At 32.2% G+C, this 17,958-nt stretch overlaps 1 protein-coding gene across 1 annotated transcript in view; it reads right to left on the reverse strand.

Annotated features, from left to right (window-relative positions):
- The window catches only part of LOC137920250 (carboxyl-terminal PDZ ligand of neuronal nitric oxide synthase protein), a 225,148-nt gene that overhangs the window by 48,132 nt on the left and 159,058 nt on the right, over positions 1-17,958 (reverse strand). The window contains exon 4 of the mRNA XM_068763531.1: positions 11,157-11,255. Coding sequence (XP_068619632.1) covers positions 11,157-11,255 — 99 coding nt within the window. The remainder of the gene's footprint in view (positions 1-11,156; positions 11,256-17,958) is intronic.

The raw sequence follows: 17,958 nt of genomic DNA on the forward strand, positions 1-17,958 counted from the left end.
TGTAAAATAAATGTACAACATACAATAAGTCATTTAATGATATGTAATAAGCTTATAAGTAAAATAAATGGCATTGCGTCGCACATTGTCCGTTGGGACCAAAAGGTTTTTGTCTGTTGACTACGAATCGGTAGACGTTGCATGGGTAGGCTGAGAGAGTTCTACCCACGTACGGTGGATCGGTGAGATAATCAAAATTGCTAGAATTCTCTGAATACGGGCAACGCAATACAGGTCATCATATTGATCTTTAAAGAAAGCCTGTATCCTGCACTACACATCTATCGCCTGATATAAATTAGGTAAAGTAAAAAAAAAAGTCAAATATTTCTTATCATAGACCTAATAACGAAAGTACCTTGAAATCTTGTGCATAATTAATTTTATTTACAAACTTTAGTGTCTGGTTTTATATTTATTCAGTGTGCGGTTTAATATTGTTTTTTTTTTTAATTTTTAGTTTATGTTAACAGTGTTTACACATAAGCTAACATAAATATGGCCAGCGCTGTGGAAACCTACATATCTATTTTTTTTATTATGAATAAATGAAGATATAAATGTGTGCTAAAAAGTACACATGTTGTATGACTATTTACCACAAACGACATAATTAAAGAGATAAATCAATACGTTTTGAAAATAGAAGACAATCTGCAGAAACTTAAGGAAGATCCAGTGAAGTAATACTATTTTTAACGTAAGTAAATGTCTACAAATAAAAATCAAAGGCCAAAAGCGTTCCTCGGCGCAAACCGAGCCATAAAAACAAAAGAAACTTTAAAGTAATTAGAAAAATTTTTGATTAGACAGCAACCGCTTAAATTAAAACACGTTGAATCAAAGAAAAACTGTTTATAGCAGCAATCAATGTTTATTTTTTTTAAATATAATATGATAAATATATTTATTTCTTTTAGACTGCTATAGGCATATACTGTTTGGTGTTTATAAGGCCTTTATTAAAACCAACTATTTTGTTAGATAGTCGAAATTTTTTTTTATAAAATATGTATATCAAGGAATATAAATAACAATTATAAAAAAGCTAATGTTCAAATCCACTAGCCTATTAAGTCACTAAAAAAAAAACAAGTGCACAATTATTACAAGCGAGCATATATTTATATATATGACTAAAACTTACTTTTATATCATGTAGTGTTGGCTACTGCCTTTGACGGTGGTCGGTTTAAATGTAATAACGAATGATGCGTCGCTTAGACTAGAGGAGCTGATATAGTTGCAAATACGATTCCTTCGCCAGTCAGCAAAACACACACACATGTGTGCTTGGCTGACTGGCATTTTTATATGTGTATGTACGCTACAAACAAATAGCGTTCGTGTTTCAAACTGATATTTCGTTGTGTTGCAATAAATGTACAAACAAAACGGTTATATCATTTTACATACTTCCTTTTAAAGGCCGTCGTTAGGTGCTTATATAAATTAAGAAATTTACATCGTGATTATGAACAATCATTAGACAATCGAATTTGATTTGTTTTAAACTTACTGCCTAAGCCTTGAGCTATGATAGCCAAGTGATAGCGGACTGAGATTTGCGATCGCGGGTTGCGTAGTCGATTCCTTGTATACAATTTTATATTATTCACACTTTGTGCATTAATTATATACGGTTGCAACTGTTCACAATAGGTTTCCAGATAAGTTTCCAGATAATGAGCAGCACCGTTCTCTGTGTACCATAATACCACACTTCGATCGCTAATTCCTATGCCAAATGTTGTGATTATGACATATCCTCCATAGATGTCTTTGAGAAGGCCTTTGTCTTACAGCGAAGCTCTATGAGTTTGAAACAACGAACTGTCCTTGCAGACTTTATAATGTCAGAAGTTATCGATAAAAATAAATTTTTCACATTTTTCAGAGTGATCACTTTATAAAGCATGTTTGTAAATAGATGTAAAATCTTTAAAGTTATTGCTGACAAATGAACTATACATTGACCCATTTGAAGCTTTTACACCAGTAACCAAACAACCTGTATAAGTACCCAACTTTAATATCCAATAAAACAATTGAATAAATAAAAAAATAGAGTTACGTCTTTTGTTTTGTGCGAAAAGTTTGGTATTCGTAGTTTTCTATTGGCATTACCAATTCGTTAATGTAACTGACTATTAATTATTATTTTAAACTAAGTTATAACTAAGTTTCGAAAGTGAGGACTTACAATAGGTTTACGTTCTCGAGGGAAGTAATTAAAAGTCTCTGTGTATTTTAGTGCATGTTACTTGGATGCAAATAAAACTTTGTGTAAATTTTATATATACATAATATGTCTGTACATTATGTCAGATGATTGGATATGATTGATTAGAGATATATGCTGGAGAATAGCTATCTATCCATCCAAAAATCAATGGTACTAAAAATTATAAATTATCATCATCACATCAGCTAATGGATGCCCAAGCACAGCATTTTTGATAACATATTATATTGCCTCCATGATTTAAAATGTTATTTAAAAAATAGTTACAGACATGATAAATGTAAGAACTAAAAATAAACTCGTAACGGCTAATTTTTGTCATCAAAAAGATAACAAATCCTTCACGGGTCCGGGTGTACACATACATTAAAAAATTCCTAGGATATCTTAGACCTTCCGTTTATTTCTTTTTAGACTAAAATTTAAAGAATAATACAAAATAAGTAAGAAAAGGACCAATGTTTAGCCACTTCCGCACATGCAATGGTAGTCGTGCAACAAAGTGCACCGCCCGCTAGCCCGCTTATAAATACGTACGCGGCAAATAATGCAAATTACACAACTGTCACCGTTAAATCACTCAACACGTGTTTCACCCCTCCACGGGGCATCTTTAGGAGTTATATTACACCAATTAGTGTCAAACACAGAGTCTGTGTATTGTTTGCCGCATGCACATTTATCAGCGGGCGGGTTGCACGACTACCACTGCATGTGCGGAAGTGGCTAAATATTAGTCCTTTTCTTACATAGGATGGACTTCCACAAAATAACGCCTGATTCCATTAAATAATATTAAATAATTCTTATAATAGCATTTAACAGTTTTGCAGTTGATCGAAATAGGCGGAACTATAGTTTATTTGCTCATTTACATGGTTGATATTATAATGTACAGATGAAAAATAGTTAAATTTTATTTAAAAGAACACCTGTTGAGTTACTGGCCGGTTCTTTTCTGCAGATCATGCGGTGGTAGCTTACTGCTTATAATGTTAAAATAATCGAAGTTTCAAAAGCATATTCAAGTGCCTACTTAGGTAAAGATATTATGAATTTTAACCTCAATAGGCTTCTCCCAAAGGTTGCCACGATGATCAGTTTTTTAATAATTATAACGTAATTATAATACAGTAAGAAAAAACGTTATAAAATATCGGATTACTACAAAATAATTTATTACTAAGCACAAAAATTATTATTATTTATCTATTTATATAGATTCTGTGGTGCCAGAAGTCTGCCTGTCGCGTAATAATAGAAAAAAACGTAACTTATCACAGTGTTCATTTTATATTTTTTCACTTTGTGGTAGATTAGAGGAAAGAAAATACACCGAGAAGCACGAAAGTTTAGTATGGAAAATAAATACAATTATTTAAAAAAATATAAAAGTCCCTCTTTAGCCATTATTAGGGTTGAACGAGAGGTCTCAAAAACGGAGCCTTATAAAAATGGTAACCAGACGACCTTGTTGAGGTCGCCTGAAGACACTGGATTAAGTTGCATTCGACCGGTCGTGTTGCAAATTTATTTGGAAGGACTTCATAGAGAGGCAGATCAGGCAGAGGTCATAAAACTGAAGTGATGATAATAAGAGTTTTACTTTCATTGCATATCTAATAATAAATCATCAACTCAAAATCATTTGTATAAAGAACGGACAGAGCAACAGTGAAAACAAATGCAAAAGGTGGTGTCATAGGTTAAAACTATATTTGGATCGTACCACGTTCACTTCTATTATTAAATGTAACAATATTCGACAGTTTGACGTTGGATGTATCGTCTTCAAACAAGTTTAATTATAGTAAAAGCTTCTGCATCCGATTTTAGATATCGTTTCATGTTTATATTGAAAGGAGCATCGTCTATTCATTAATTGGGTCAACACTATACTTAGTTATAGGAATTTCAATTCACTTGGGAATTATTAAAGGCGGTCCTTCTGAATTAGGTGTAGATTCTCGGACATTTCGTCTTATTGATTTGCTTGGGAATAGAGCAATCCTGTTAGTTTTGATAATTAACGAAATTGCCCTAATTAAATTGAATTTAATTTGACTCAACATAATTTTACCTTGAATTATGCTTAAAATACATTTGTTATTTTGCGATGAAATAAACTACGGTGATCAAAAATTAAAGTGAAATTGTAATTAATTTCCAGGCATTAGGATTGCAGGTATTTATTTTTCCTTGGTTGGTAGAACTATCAATAACATTTTTCCAAACTTGGAATATCATTTGTTACAGCCCAAATTATTTTAAAGGATGTTTTATTTCAAATTGGTCGTCTTGATCAATGCCAAAATCTCTAAAGTTTTAGAAAAAAAAGCATCTGATTTGACTGCGTGCGATTTCTGACTATTCAAACTCAAAGGCCAAAGCAGGTACACCATTTTGACACGATTAAAAAGATAAAAACCGATTTTAAGAAGATCGCCAAGGCTATGTCGGAAAAAGACTACCAACTATATCGAGGCCTGGAAAAATCGTTCGCAAGTGCGTTTTACCGGACGGAGATTACTTTGAAAGAATAAATAAAGAATTTACATTTTTTAAGATAATTCACCTTACTTGCTGATCACAGTATTATATACGGGTATTTAAATTGAACCGTACGTCAATCGAGAAAAACAAAGAACGAAAGTTGTAAATATATCTTGTTTTTTCATATTATAAAATCTTTAGCAATGCTCTCAATCGTCCTGTTCTCAAATTTATATTTGAATTTATCCATGACATTTATGAGAATTCCTTGCGATCATCAGAGAATATGTAATTAAAAATGCCTAAAAGGGTGAAACGATCCAGTGATGGATGCTTGTCGTTTCCCAACCGGTCCTATTGGAAGTATATGGAGGCTTATGTTTGCCAATTGATAACCTACAACAAAAGTGATGATAATGTAGTCAGCATGTCTAATTATTTCACATAGTTTATTTCGCCTCTCCTGCTAAGGTTTTAGGCATTTATTATACGAATAGTTGGTAATAAATCATCCAATTTTAAATAAAGAATTTCCAAAATATTTAAATGGATTTGCGTTCTGACATCATAAACTCCCCAAGATGTAAATTAAACCAACCGAGAAGCAACATTTGTCTATGAAAACAAAATATTTATTAAAAAAAATTAATTAAAAAAATATAGCAGGAAAGTACGATAAAAAAATAATGAATTTTCAGTTTGTCGCCTTATATTACTTGTCCTAATAACAAATCATTATAACGACTATTGAAATGTAATAAAGTAACTTGAAATCACGTTTAAACAGCGAGGTGCTACTGTGTTGATATCGGTATAAAAGGTCTGCAAAAAGTACAACCGTTCTTATTACAATGTATTCATCAAAACGAAAAATTCCATAACAAATTCCTGACAGCGTATCATATTTTTGTGCCACATTGTAATATTGTCGACTGCTTCGTTTACTTTGAAATTTATGTTCATTAGTATTTTATTTAAAATTACAGCTCGCATTTCATTAACTTCAATTCGAAATACTCCGTATTAAATTAAACGAAAATTATTTATTATTTCAAATAGTAGTTTATAACCTAAAAATTCTGTTATTTTTATATATACGTTATAACAGTATATACGGTCCGATTATTTTTAATTTCCTATACATCTCATAGGGGTAAACATTAAAATAAACATACATATGAGAAGAAAAAATTCAAAATTAAAAATTAAAAAATCTTTTACCAAAAAAATAACGTCTTTATATTTTTACTACTTTTGACATGTCTTCGACAACTGCCACGAATGAACAACACAATGAACGGATAAAAATAAAAAAAATATTTGCAAAAACGTAACAAGACATTCAGCCTCTTCCCACATATAAATATTATAACATATTATATACTCAATGTTAATTCTGTTTATAATTAATACCTACGTAGTGTAGAAATATTGTTTGACAGAATGTTGAGACCCAGGACTTCTAAGTTATAATGTTATGTAGATCAATTACATATTTAAAAATGTAACTAAATTATATTAATAGCAATAATAAAGTTAGTTAAAGCGGAGAGTATGTTTGTACACACATATATGCATAAATACGTGTGTGCGTTTTCCTACGTTAAGTGTGTGTGTGTGTGTCACCTAGAGGCCATAAGGGCACCTATTTTTTTAATTTTGTAATTAAAGTTATATCAGGTTATAAATAAAATAGTTTCGTATGTTCATAATCTAATTGTGGTTGATGCCAATTTTTAAAAATCAGTTTCGTTTCACGGTCAGTAAATAAGATGTTTTATTTTGTTTTATAAATGTTATTGTAATTTATTTAATTATTATTGCAGTTGTAGTACCACAACTGATGGATGTAAGCCTTCCCTACAGGTTTCCAAAAAAGAAAGCGGCCTGTGTCCAACGTCGTCTGTCTACTATACGGACGGATGCCCAACGCTGGGCTTGCTGGGCCGTGTTCACCACTCCAGAAAGTTAAGGCCAAAGGGGCAATCTCTTCTGCTCGCTATGTGGGAATTAAAAATATTTTGGATATAGTTCGCTTTCATGTAAGCCAGATGCTCTTATGTATGTGTTTGTTATATGTGTGATGACTAAATTTGCTTCAGTTACCGACAGTTTGAGCTGCTTTTAATTATTTTAATTAGAAGAAAAGTTTCCCAATAAAAGCAAAGGCGGTGCGCGCGAAAAGGGGAAACTTTGTTGTACGAGAAAAATAAATACACGAACCAAGGGCACATACGAGTGGAGTGTAGTTATCTCATTGTTAAGGCAATTCATTCAATAAAAGTATGTATTTAATAATACGTACAACCAATTATATAGAGTTTGCATGCAATCGTTGTGTAAAGTCAAATTTACTTGATTCATGAGAATTTAATAAAAGCATGTATTCGAATTACAACTATATATATATATATATATATATATATATATATATATATATATATATATATATATATAAGCGGCATATGTCAGAGATTGTTACGCTGAAAATCGACGATATGGTTAATTTAGTAGCATTTGCAGAATTCAAATTAGTTTTTTGTATCCCATACTTTTTTCGTATATATAAATAGACGATATGAAGTCGTTACAAGATATTTTATTTGAAAATGTCATAAAGACTTCCATCTAATTAATGTGTGTATAGTAATGTATGTATGTACACCCTAAATTGCCCTCGCCGTCATGTCTCTCATCTCCATCCAAAGGTTGTCTGGTAGAAATCGCCTTAAGCGACAAGACCGCATCTTGTATATCTGTTTAAATTGTTTATTTTTTTTCTAATTATTATCTCTGATGTTTAATTCTTCTTCTTCTTCTTCTTCTTCCTTCCCTTTTCCCTTTATTAGGGGTCAGGTCTCCTTATCAATTTGCGCCAGGCCACTCTATCCTGGGTTGTCTCTGCATCAAATTGAAGGGTTTCCAGTTCCTTTCTGATATTAGACCACCACGTAGCTTTTGGACGCCCTCTCCCTCTTGGGAATTTTGGGAGGCTTAAGGCAGTTTTTACCACGTGGTCATCTAGTTTTCGTTGAATGTGGCCATACCATCGTAATCTTTTTTCCTGTAATTTGCTGGGGATCGGAGCTACCTTAAACGAATCTCTGAAATATTCCTTCCGTATTTTGTCCATTCTAGTGACGCCACCCGACCATCTAAGCATCTTCATCTCATTGACATGAAGTGTTTGCTCGTGTCTCTGACTTACAGTCCAGCATTCCGAGCCGTAGAGCATAGCTGGTCTGACAACTGCTTTGTAGACTTTACCCTTGGTCTTAATGGGCATACGGTTATCACATAGAACGTTCAATAAAGTGTAAATAAAAAATTAATATTCTTGATAGTAGCGACTTCTGAGGTAGTCCGAGGCCTTGCAGTGGGCGTCTATATGTATACATGTATATTATCATTATTTTAGCCGTAAGATGTTGACTGCTGAACATTGACTTCCCTCAGAAATTTCGAATGGGATAGATTGGAGGCAGCTCATATAGCCTAGGCCGAAATCCTCCCAAATGAGAGCCCGGACGCGTGCGTCTAAGCAATCTAAGACCTAAGACGGCCATCTAATACAATCATAACAATACCTTGTTGCCGAGAGAGTGGTTTAGGTTGATTGCTTTCAGCGTTCTATAACCGCAAGCTCGCGGGATCTTTAAATAATATTAAGGCAATGTTGCCTTATTATTAATACGTTACCGTTACTTAGATAGACCGAAAAAAGATATCTACCTATCTTAGGTACGTTTCGACTCAAAAAGACTTCAAAAGTTATGGAAGTGACCAATAATCGTCACTTCATAAATAAAAGGAACTAATGCTAATATATCTAGCTAAAATTTACAGTCGAAATAAATTTCTCCGAAACAATAAATTACTAAAATCATAAGCCTATTATGGAATTACGAATAATCTCGTCAACATTGGTCAAGGGGTCTATTTCGTAAAATGGAATTTAATTTATTAGGCCATATTTAGATTCAGTAAATTTGATATAATGATGTATTTTAAAACTTCTGTATACATAAATATGAATCTCTATTTTCATTGAGATTGCTTTGAGGGTTAATCGAGGTGTGATTATTTCAAAGAAAACTATTTCTTTATTATCTTATGGCATACTAATATAATCTTTGAGCACTATTTATGTATGATTCAATATAAATTCTTGTCTTCTTGGTCACGCTATAAATCGAGAATAACTTATTTTATTATTATTTTGCATGTCCTAATATGTTGTAGAAGTATTTCATGAAAAATGATAGAAACTTGAGAAAATTTAGATAATGTGATGGCTATTAAAACTTTCCGTAATTGACAATTTGCTATTGAATTGATTATATATAGCTAAGAAAGGATGTTTCTCGGGTTAGAAAGCAACAAATAAATGATTTTGATTTTAACAACCGCATCAATTAACATATAGAACATAAGGAAGAATTATGACAAAGGTTTTCAGAATACACCCCGAAATATGTTGGACGAATGAAATGCTACAGACGGGCTGACAATACAAAGTCAAAAGCTCGGTATCCGCATCTATCATAATAGGAACAGATTAATAATTAATACCCACTCCATTATTAACCATCGCGCGTGACTGGATTTCATTTTGAAACGCTAAGCGTATCCCTTGACGTTGAAATCTGATTACGCCATGAATTATATATCAGTTTGGTGGAAAATTTCTAATTTTGCCTTACCAAATTATATTTGATCAAAATGAAATAGAGCAGTAGGCAGCCGGTTCAGTCAGTCGATGAAATATGGAAAGCAAATTAATAACGCGACTTATCTTTATTATATACAGAGAGGTTAAATTTAACCAAATCTCAATGTTTAAACTAATAATTTCTAACTTAATTCGTTCATCATCATCATTAATTAAGCCATGTCCACTGTTGGACAAAGGCCTCCCACATAGATTTCCTATGAAGGAGGCTGGAACGGATTTACAATAAGGATATTTGTTCACCATATTGGACACCTTACGTTTCTTAATGGACCGTGGTTTTCACACCATAACCTTAGACCTCAAAGGCCACCACGCGTTATTTAGCCTGCCAACTGCCATTTCAACATTGTTCGTACTTATTTAATGAACATTATTTACGTAATAAAACAATTTTTTTGTGTAGATTTAATGACTAATTTCCCTTAATGATATTCCATTTTTGTTGTTAAATTTTGTTATTTAAACAAGGTGCATTTTCTTTTATAACTAGTTCGTATTTGTATGTAACATTGTAATTTCTATTAGTAATCCTTATCAAATGAAACCAAAAAATACCGATTTTTAAAAAAAAGTTCCTTAGCAATCTATGTATAGTTTCATCCTGTAAAACTATTTTGAGAAAAAATATTTTATACTTCACAGGCGTCTGTTTTATGAAATATTATAGAACATTAACTAATTTCTATATATAGATATATTATTGTAATGTGTAATATAAAGGCTGGTAACGCCTTTTAGAACCTGCCTGTTTAAAAATAATATCAGATAAATAATTTTTAATTTTCACATTAGAACTCTTCACTAATATTTTAAGTAGATTACTTCTCGTCATATTTTCACAATATAGATTTTGCTTATTATATTTCGATTAGCTTTTAGAGAGTTTCCGGTTTTGGAGTGGAAACTACGGTCCTGCAAGCGAAGTCCGCCATTGTTTTCCACAAAATAATGATCTAAATCGAAATAGATTAAAGTACATATAATTGAACCATAAAATAAATATATATTCTAAAAAGAATACAACAAAAAAAAAGAAAACTGATATAACGCATTCTTTTAATGCCAGCGTGTGTACGTATGTATGTATATAGACACAAAACATATATATATATATATATATATATATATATATATATATATATATATATATTTATTCATTGTCCGACCAGCGTTCGAAATTCAACGATCAATTGTTTCAATTTTTAGTTTCAACGTTCCAACGTCTGACATCAAAGGTTTTGTGTCTGTATACATACATACGTACACATGTACACACACACACACACACGTATATATATTTATACTAGCTAATCCCGCAAACGTTGCTTTGCAAAAAAATAAAGTTTTTAATTAACAAATAAAAAATAAGTGTTGATCGTAGAGGGGTGAAAATTTAGGGTTGTGTGTATTTTTGTATGCTGTATCATAAAAATAAAAAACAAACAATTTTGTTTATAAAATGCAATAAAAAATTTAGGGGCGGACCACCTTTATCACTTAGAGGTATGGAAAATAGATAGTAGCCGATTCTCAGACCTACTGAATACGCATATAAAATTTGGTAAAAATCGGTCGAGCCGTTTCAGAGAAGTTCAAGTTCGAACACCGTGACACGAGAATTTTATATATTAGACTAGATATGTTCATGTGAACAATATGTTGAATTGTTAAATTATTATTTACCTTCGGCTTCTTCTTGGTGCGTAAAGTGACGCGCACTCCGTTGGTGGATACATCCACAGTGACTTTGCGTTTCTTCACGCCCTTTGCTTTGAACTCGTACTGTAAAGAAGAAAAAATATATTACTCACGAAGTCTTTAATAGTTTTTTCTTAATAATTACTTATAATGACATTCGTTTGAAAGTATAAATAAAACCGTAACTGATAGATAAGTAAATCACTTTTTATTTATTATATAAATCCGATGTTTACAATTTTCCTCCTTCTTGGGGCTTGAATATGACAGAAATTTATTTAAAAAACAGTCAGCTACTAGACTTAGTTTTTATGCGAATAAATAAACGTATAAAAAATTTAATTGAAGCAATTGTTTTGAGCTGGTAATTTATTAAAAATTATATTTTATAGCGTAGTAATAAGGTTTAATTTATATCACTCCTGTATACCAGATCGGCTATTTCATTACTGTAGGAAAAGTATCAAATTTGATTAGCGTGCATCAGCGCATATACGTGTTGCGTTTAATTTTGTCTTGCAAAATGTAAACTTTTATAACAGTTCATATTATTATTTACAAATAAAATATTTTCAGAAATATTTAAGGTTTTAAAATAGTTTTATTTAAGCTATGATGCTATTTATAAACAGTTTATCTACAGCATCGTGTTCTCTGTAGCACTGTGATCAAAAATTAAGGTGAAATTTTCATTTAAATCTCCCGAGCATTAGGAAAGCAGGTAATTATTTTCTTAGGTTAGTAGGACTGTCTAAATTTTTTATTATAATTATCTCCGAGATACACATAATTTTTGCCAAATGTTGAATTTTTTGAAAAAAAAAAGGTGTAAAAACTCGACTCATATCGTCCGCAAATACCGTATTCGCCTGATTTTAGCTATTCGGCAAACTCAAAAGGCCAATGACGGTGATTACTTTAAAGATGATGAAATGGATTTGGAAGAATAAATGAAGTATTTACCTTGAATGAACAAATTTGCCTTACTTTTTGATCACAGTATTATAAGGTCTTGGATTCAGAACATCACCCTACCGCAACAGCTATATAACTTGGCAGTTTATATATATACATATATAAATATATATATATATATATATATATATATATATATATATATATATATATATTTCAAATAATAAACGCCTGACTTTCATCCCGTCTACAATTTAGCAAAGTATTCTCCAATGTTTTAGTCGATTACCTTTTTCATATTTATTAAATAGAGACATTTCGAGGGAATTTGTTGTAAGAACGTGCACAGTTATAACAGTTTATATTTTAAATAAACAAAGAAAAGATTTTTATACATAATTTTATGTAATAGTTTTATGTTAATCATATATTGCTATTGTAAAAATCCTTAGCAGGAGAATCTGATAACAAAAATTAACTGGATTAAAGTATTGAAGAATGGGCTACCTGGAAAGTGGTGTCTCGTTTTGGACCCATTGGCAGATTCATAGTCGTTCAATGAGAAATGGAGAGAGATAAGCTCAAGGCTTCACTACGAGATCGGTCCAGGATAAAGAAGTCATTTTTGGCCAACTAACTGTGTTTATTAATTAATATTAAGATACACTATTATGGAACGTAGTATAAAAATAAATAAATTTGGAATGTCTATATGTGATATTAAAAAAAGCGAAAAACTTTTTACTACATACATATACATGTACGGTACATATAACAAAACAAAATGTACTTAAAATTTTTGTCGGTCTGTGTGTTTGTTCCGGCTAATCTTTGAAATAGCTGGACCGATTAACTTAGTATAGAGGAGTAACTTAGGCTACTTTTGTTTCGTAAAATTCCAGGCGGACTATGTTGCGGTTGCAGTTAGTCTTGTAATATAATAAAATCCTATTACGATTTTAGATGGAGAATCAATTGCAACCATTTTATTAACGTTATTGTTAAAATGACCACAAAAAAACCGTCTCAGTTTATTTAGACTGTTCAGATCAGTGCGAGTTTGAACCCTCGTTGCTACAAGTTGAAGAATATCTTCTAAGGGGGTTAAATCTGTTTTGATGTTCTACCGAATACATTTACCGACCGATTACATTCTACGAAGTACATTTCAGTTACCACTAGTTACTATAAAAGATCCCATGAGAATCAAATGAATAAATAATTTCCTTGGGTGTATATATCCATATTTAACATTTAAATGAAAATTGAATATAGCCTTGAGCAGTGTTAGCATTTCATTTTAACAACAGAATCCCAGGTAATTTAAGATAAAGTTATTATGCGACAGTACTTGTCGCCGGACCCAACTCAAATGGGCAGCGTTCCGGAAGCTCTGGAACATTTCTCGTCCAAAATACCGCAATGTCTGAAAGTTTTGGTCTAATGTGTTGACAGTGGTGTCATACGGATCTAAAACATGTTTGTTTACGATGGGCCTCATAAAAAAGTTCCAGGATGCTCAGAGAGCAAAAGAGAGGGTTGTGAGGATTCGTTGGATCAGAAAAAAGATAGAGGTCACTCGCCTAATCCAACACCGATTATGGCAGCGTTCGGAAAGTTTGGAGACATCTCGTCCAAAATACCGCAATACTTTATACTTTTGACAAGTGTGTATTGTCCGTCTTATAAAAAGTCTGTTTCGTTACGAGATCGAATCAGAAATTAGGAGATCCGCAAAAGAACCAAGGTAATTAAGAAACAAGGACTTAGGTCTAACAATTGCTCTTTTGCTGTCCTGTCTTTTGATGCCCATCGGGTTTGAAAGGTTTACGAATGGCGATCAAGAGCCAATAGATGCGTCGTGTGCAGACTCCCTCTAGGTGAACAAACGACATAGTTAAAGGTAGCAGGTACCGCAAGACGGGTCATGGCAATCTTTGGGCGGCCTTGCAGTGAACGTCTATCGATTGAAAAGAAAAAGTACAGAAGAACAAATATACATGTGTTGTATCAGGAATGGTTTTTACTTAGTTACCGGTAAAAGAAAATTCGATATTACGAATAATAAAATCCCCCGAGCGCCCTTTTATTTGTAACGCGTCATATAACTGCAGTCTTAAACGTTAAGCGATTTCTAAATCGAAAAGATACATTGTTATTATTTATTGAAAAAAAAAATATGATCTTAAGATTTGTGTGTGTATAAAAGTTGATGTTTGTGGCTTTAATAAAGATACAAAACGACTGTTAAATGAACAGTATAGGATTCGTTTCAGCCCATATACGCATACTGCATTAGTGAGGCAAAGATATCTATATATTTAATGGAATCAGGCGTTACCTTGCGGAAGATCATCCTAAGCAAGAAAAGGACTAATATAAAGGACCACTTCCGTACATGCGTCCGTATATAGTAGTCGTGCAACATAGTGCACCGCTCGCCAGCCCGCTGATAAATGCGTATGCGGCAAACAATGCGAATTACACAACTGCCACCGTTAATTCACTCAACACGTGTTTCATCCCTCCACGGTGCATCTTCAGGAGTTATGTTACACCGATTAGTGCCAAACACAGAGTGATATATATGGGGGATATACCATAATCCCCATACTTAACAAGCGGGTTGGCGATCGTGGTGTGATATTATAGTACGCAGAGAACATTGCTGTCCATCTTCTGAAAACTAATTTGTGAGCAGTGACAATTCTATATAATTAATGTACAAAGTGTGAAATATTTATAATTCAAAGAGATAATTTTCTTAACAGACTTCGCAACAAGGTTTCTAAACAATTATAAAACAATAAATTTTACGTTGTAATTTCATAATGACATCCGAACTTAATATTTAAAAGCTGTCGCCAATTGGTGAAATGAAATTACAGAATGTTTTAATTTACGTGAATAAAATACTAAGCGTTCTATTTATGAATTTAATCTTTTTTATTGGCCAGTTATAAAAAAGTTGTAGCCAATCTATATATATATATATATACACATGCATATGTAGATTGTTCTGCTTTGAGGAAGCCGTAGCGTAATGACCCTAATAGGACGTTTGATCACAAGTCTCAAAGCCATGAACGTTGATGCAATATTTGTTTAATGGCCTGCCATTGGGTACCTCTCATTCCTCTATCATATTTAAGAGACAAGGCTATTATTATTAGTATTTTTTTATTTTATATTTTTATTTTCACTCTCTCTCTCTCTCTCTCTATCATCCTTCACAAATTCTTTCATTCTTCCTTCTTTTATACTTCATATTATCTCTAATTCTTCCTTTTTTATCCTCCACATTTTCTTTTATTCTTCCTTCTTTTATCCTTCACAAATTCTCCTATTCTCCCTTCCTTCTTTTATCCTTCACAAAGTCTCTCATTTTTCCTTCTTGCATCCTTCACGTTTTTGCTAATTCTCCCTTCTTTTATCTTTCACACTTTTTCTCATTCTTCCTTCTTTCTCATTCATTCATTCACATTTCGTTAACAAATCGCCTCCCATCCTTCGTTTATTATTATTCCCAATCAATTTTTATTAATTTTCCTTTAATAATTTTATAAATAGTTTTTTACGTAACAATTCATTCTTCTTCGATTTTATTTCGTTTTATCACCAAACTCAATATTGTCATGAAAAGTAGTTCATAGTAGGGTCATACGGTATGAATGATTCTATTTATTTTTATTTGAGTAGCTGAACAGTGACGGATGCGGATAGAAAACTCTTGTGACCACTGCGGTGGAAACTCAAGAAATACTTCAAGGATTGGTTATTGGTTCAGGAAGTAGGACAAGATCTTTCTTTATGGTAACAGTAACAGTTGCTACGAAAAGAGCGCTTGAACAGTGCTAGTTTGATTCTGCTCGAAGACACAGTTAATGAAGTGATACAAAAGGACGCTTCGTCCGGCCAGCCTTTAAGAATTGTTTTTTTTTTAATACAAAGAAAATCAATTGGTTGTCGTAGAAGACTGCTAAAAAGAAGGTTTGTTTCGCTGATGACAGAGGTTTTCAAAGTCTATTAAAGCGAACCAGGGGATAATAGTACATATAGTCATCATGTTCTGCAGCATATCTAGGATTCCGGGGTTAGCCCCGCCAACTGAGAGGCATCGATGCTTTCAGCGTTTCTAAAGTAACTTCAAAGGTACCCAAGACGACCATCAGAAGGGCTGCAATATGTAAAACCTCATCCTTTTAGAGAATAGGGTATTTGTACAAAAGATTTTCGTCGTTTTCAAGTAAATACAAATGAAAATCCACTCTTATTGGATTTTATAAAGTAAGATAAAGAACAGATTTATTTTAATATAATCTGGGTTGACCTGCAACAGGCCGCAAGGATTACTTATCATAAAGCGAATGTTAACCTTTAAAAAGGTTTCGCTAAGTACATTTGGCCTTTTACCTCTTATTATCTTAGTATACAGCATTTCCATTATGTTAAATTCTATGTCTGATAGGAGAATTATCGAAAAATTTAAAAACACGCTCACTTTGATAACAATAATACAGTTCACCACTCCAACTAAAATTCGTGTTAATAGTAGTAGTAGCAACAGGCAGGCTTGCAGGATAGATGGCCACAGTAGCTTCAAGGCATAAAAAAATTAAGATAAATGCCACCAGAAAGCCGAAGGCTGTAGAGAAAACTAACGCATCACGAGTGGAATAAATTGCTGTGAAAATGTAATTTTCACTTTGGTTTGTCACGATTCATCGTAATTAAAGTTTTGATATTACAAGTATATTTTAAAGTTAATTTTATTTTAATTGCGTTATCAACATCGACTCGATGTAATTAACGTGTTAATGCTTGTGTTGGTTTCATTTCAAATTTGGAACTATATTGGAAAGGGCTTTACTGATTTTCATCTGATATATTTTATACAAGGTTATATAGTTATTATAGTTATAGATTTCAAATTTAAAGACGAGAATTTATAGCTAATTTGCTTTCTTTCCTAATACGTTTTAGAGATAATAGGCAATATATAGATAAGGCAATGATGATATAACAAGAAAAAGCATTTTCAAACAAGCTGTTTACTATCACTGACTTTGTACAGCCTAATTTTTATTTTAGCACAAACCATTGAAAAAAAAAATATAATGTAATATTTTAGAGTGAAGACTTTAAGCAGTTTGATTGAAAATTTAGCTGAGAAATTGTCTACACTCACTTCTTTGAAATTTTTATGTTTATAACCAAACACCAAGTATAAATAAAAACCAACCCCAAAATGTGTTGCTTTGTTTAAAACTCGAGAATGGCATGAACAATTCGTTTAACTTTTTAATTTTATGATATTTTCCAAGAAAGGCAAAAGAAAATTCTTATGGAGAGAAGAAAATAAAACATTGCGAGGAAAACGTTAGAAACAACTCTCTCCTTTACCCCTACAAACCACCGACAAAAATTAAAACACGACAGGTGTCCAATAGCTGTCTAACATTTAGCGTCAATCAAAAGTATAAACAGGTGTGTTAGAATAATATGAAACAAAAAAGATCATGTACCTTTATAGTTACAGTGGAACTTTGAGCGTAGCCTTCGCCATTGTTATTGTATTTATACTAAAGGTAACATCATAATATATTTACAATAATATCATGTCTACCATAACATAAATAATTTGGAAAAAAATACAAGAAGAAAATTTAACCTTGTAACACAGAGTTTTCGCTTACACAAAATTAATTCATCCTTTTTGGGACAAGGTATACGCTTCGATAATAAAATGCCTCAAGCAGTTTTACATTTATCCGCAAAAAGTTCAAAGCTTTTGTTAAGGAAGGATTGATCAATAAAGTATATTATTGTATTAAAGATTATATAGAAGATAAACATGCTTGGAATTTGTATC

Source organism: Battus philenor, unplaced genomic scaffold, assembly GCF_028537555.1.
Source record: "Battus philenor isolate CCGP_79_NKW_IND1 unplaced genomic scaffold, ilBatPhil1.0.hap1 SCAF_1, whole genome shotgun sequence".
In the NCBI taxonomy this organism is placed as follows: Eukaryota; Metazoa; Arthropoda; class Insecta; order Lepidoptera; family Papilionidae; genus Battus; species Battus philenor.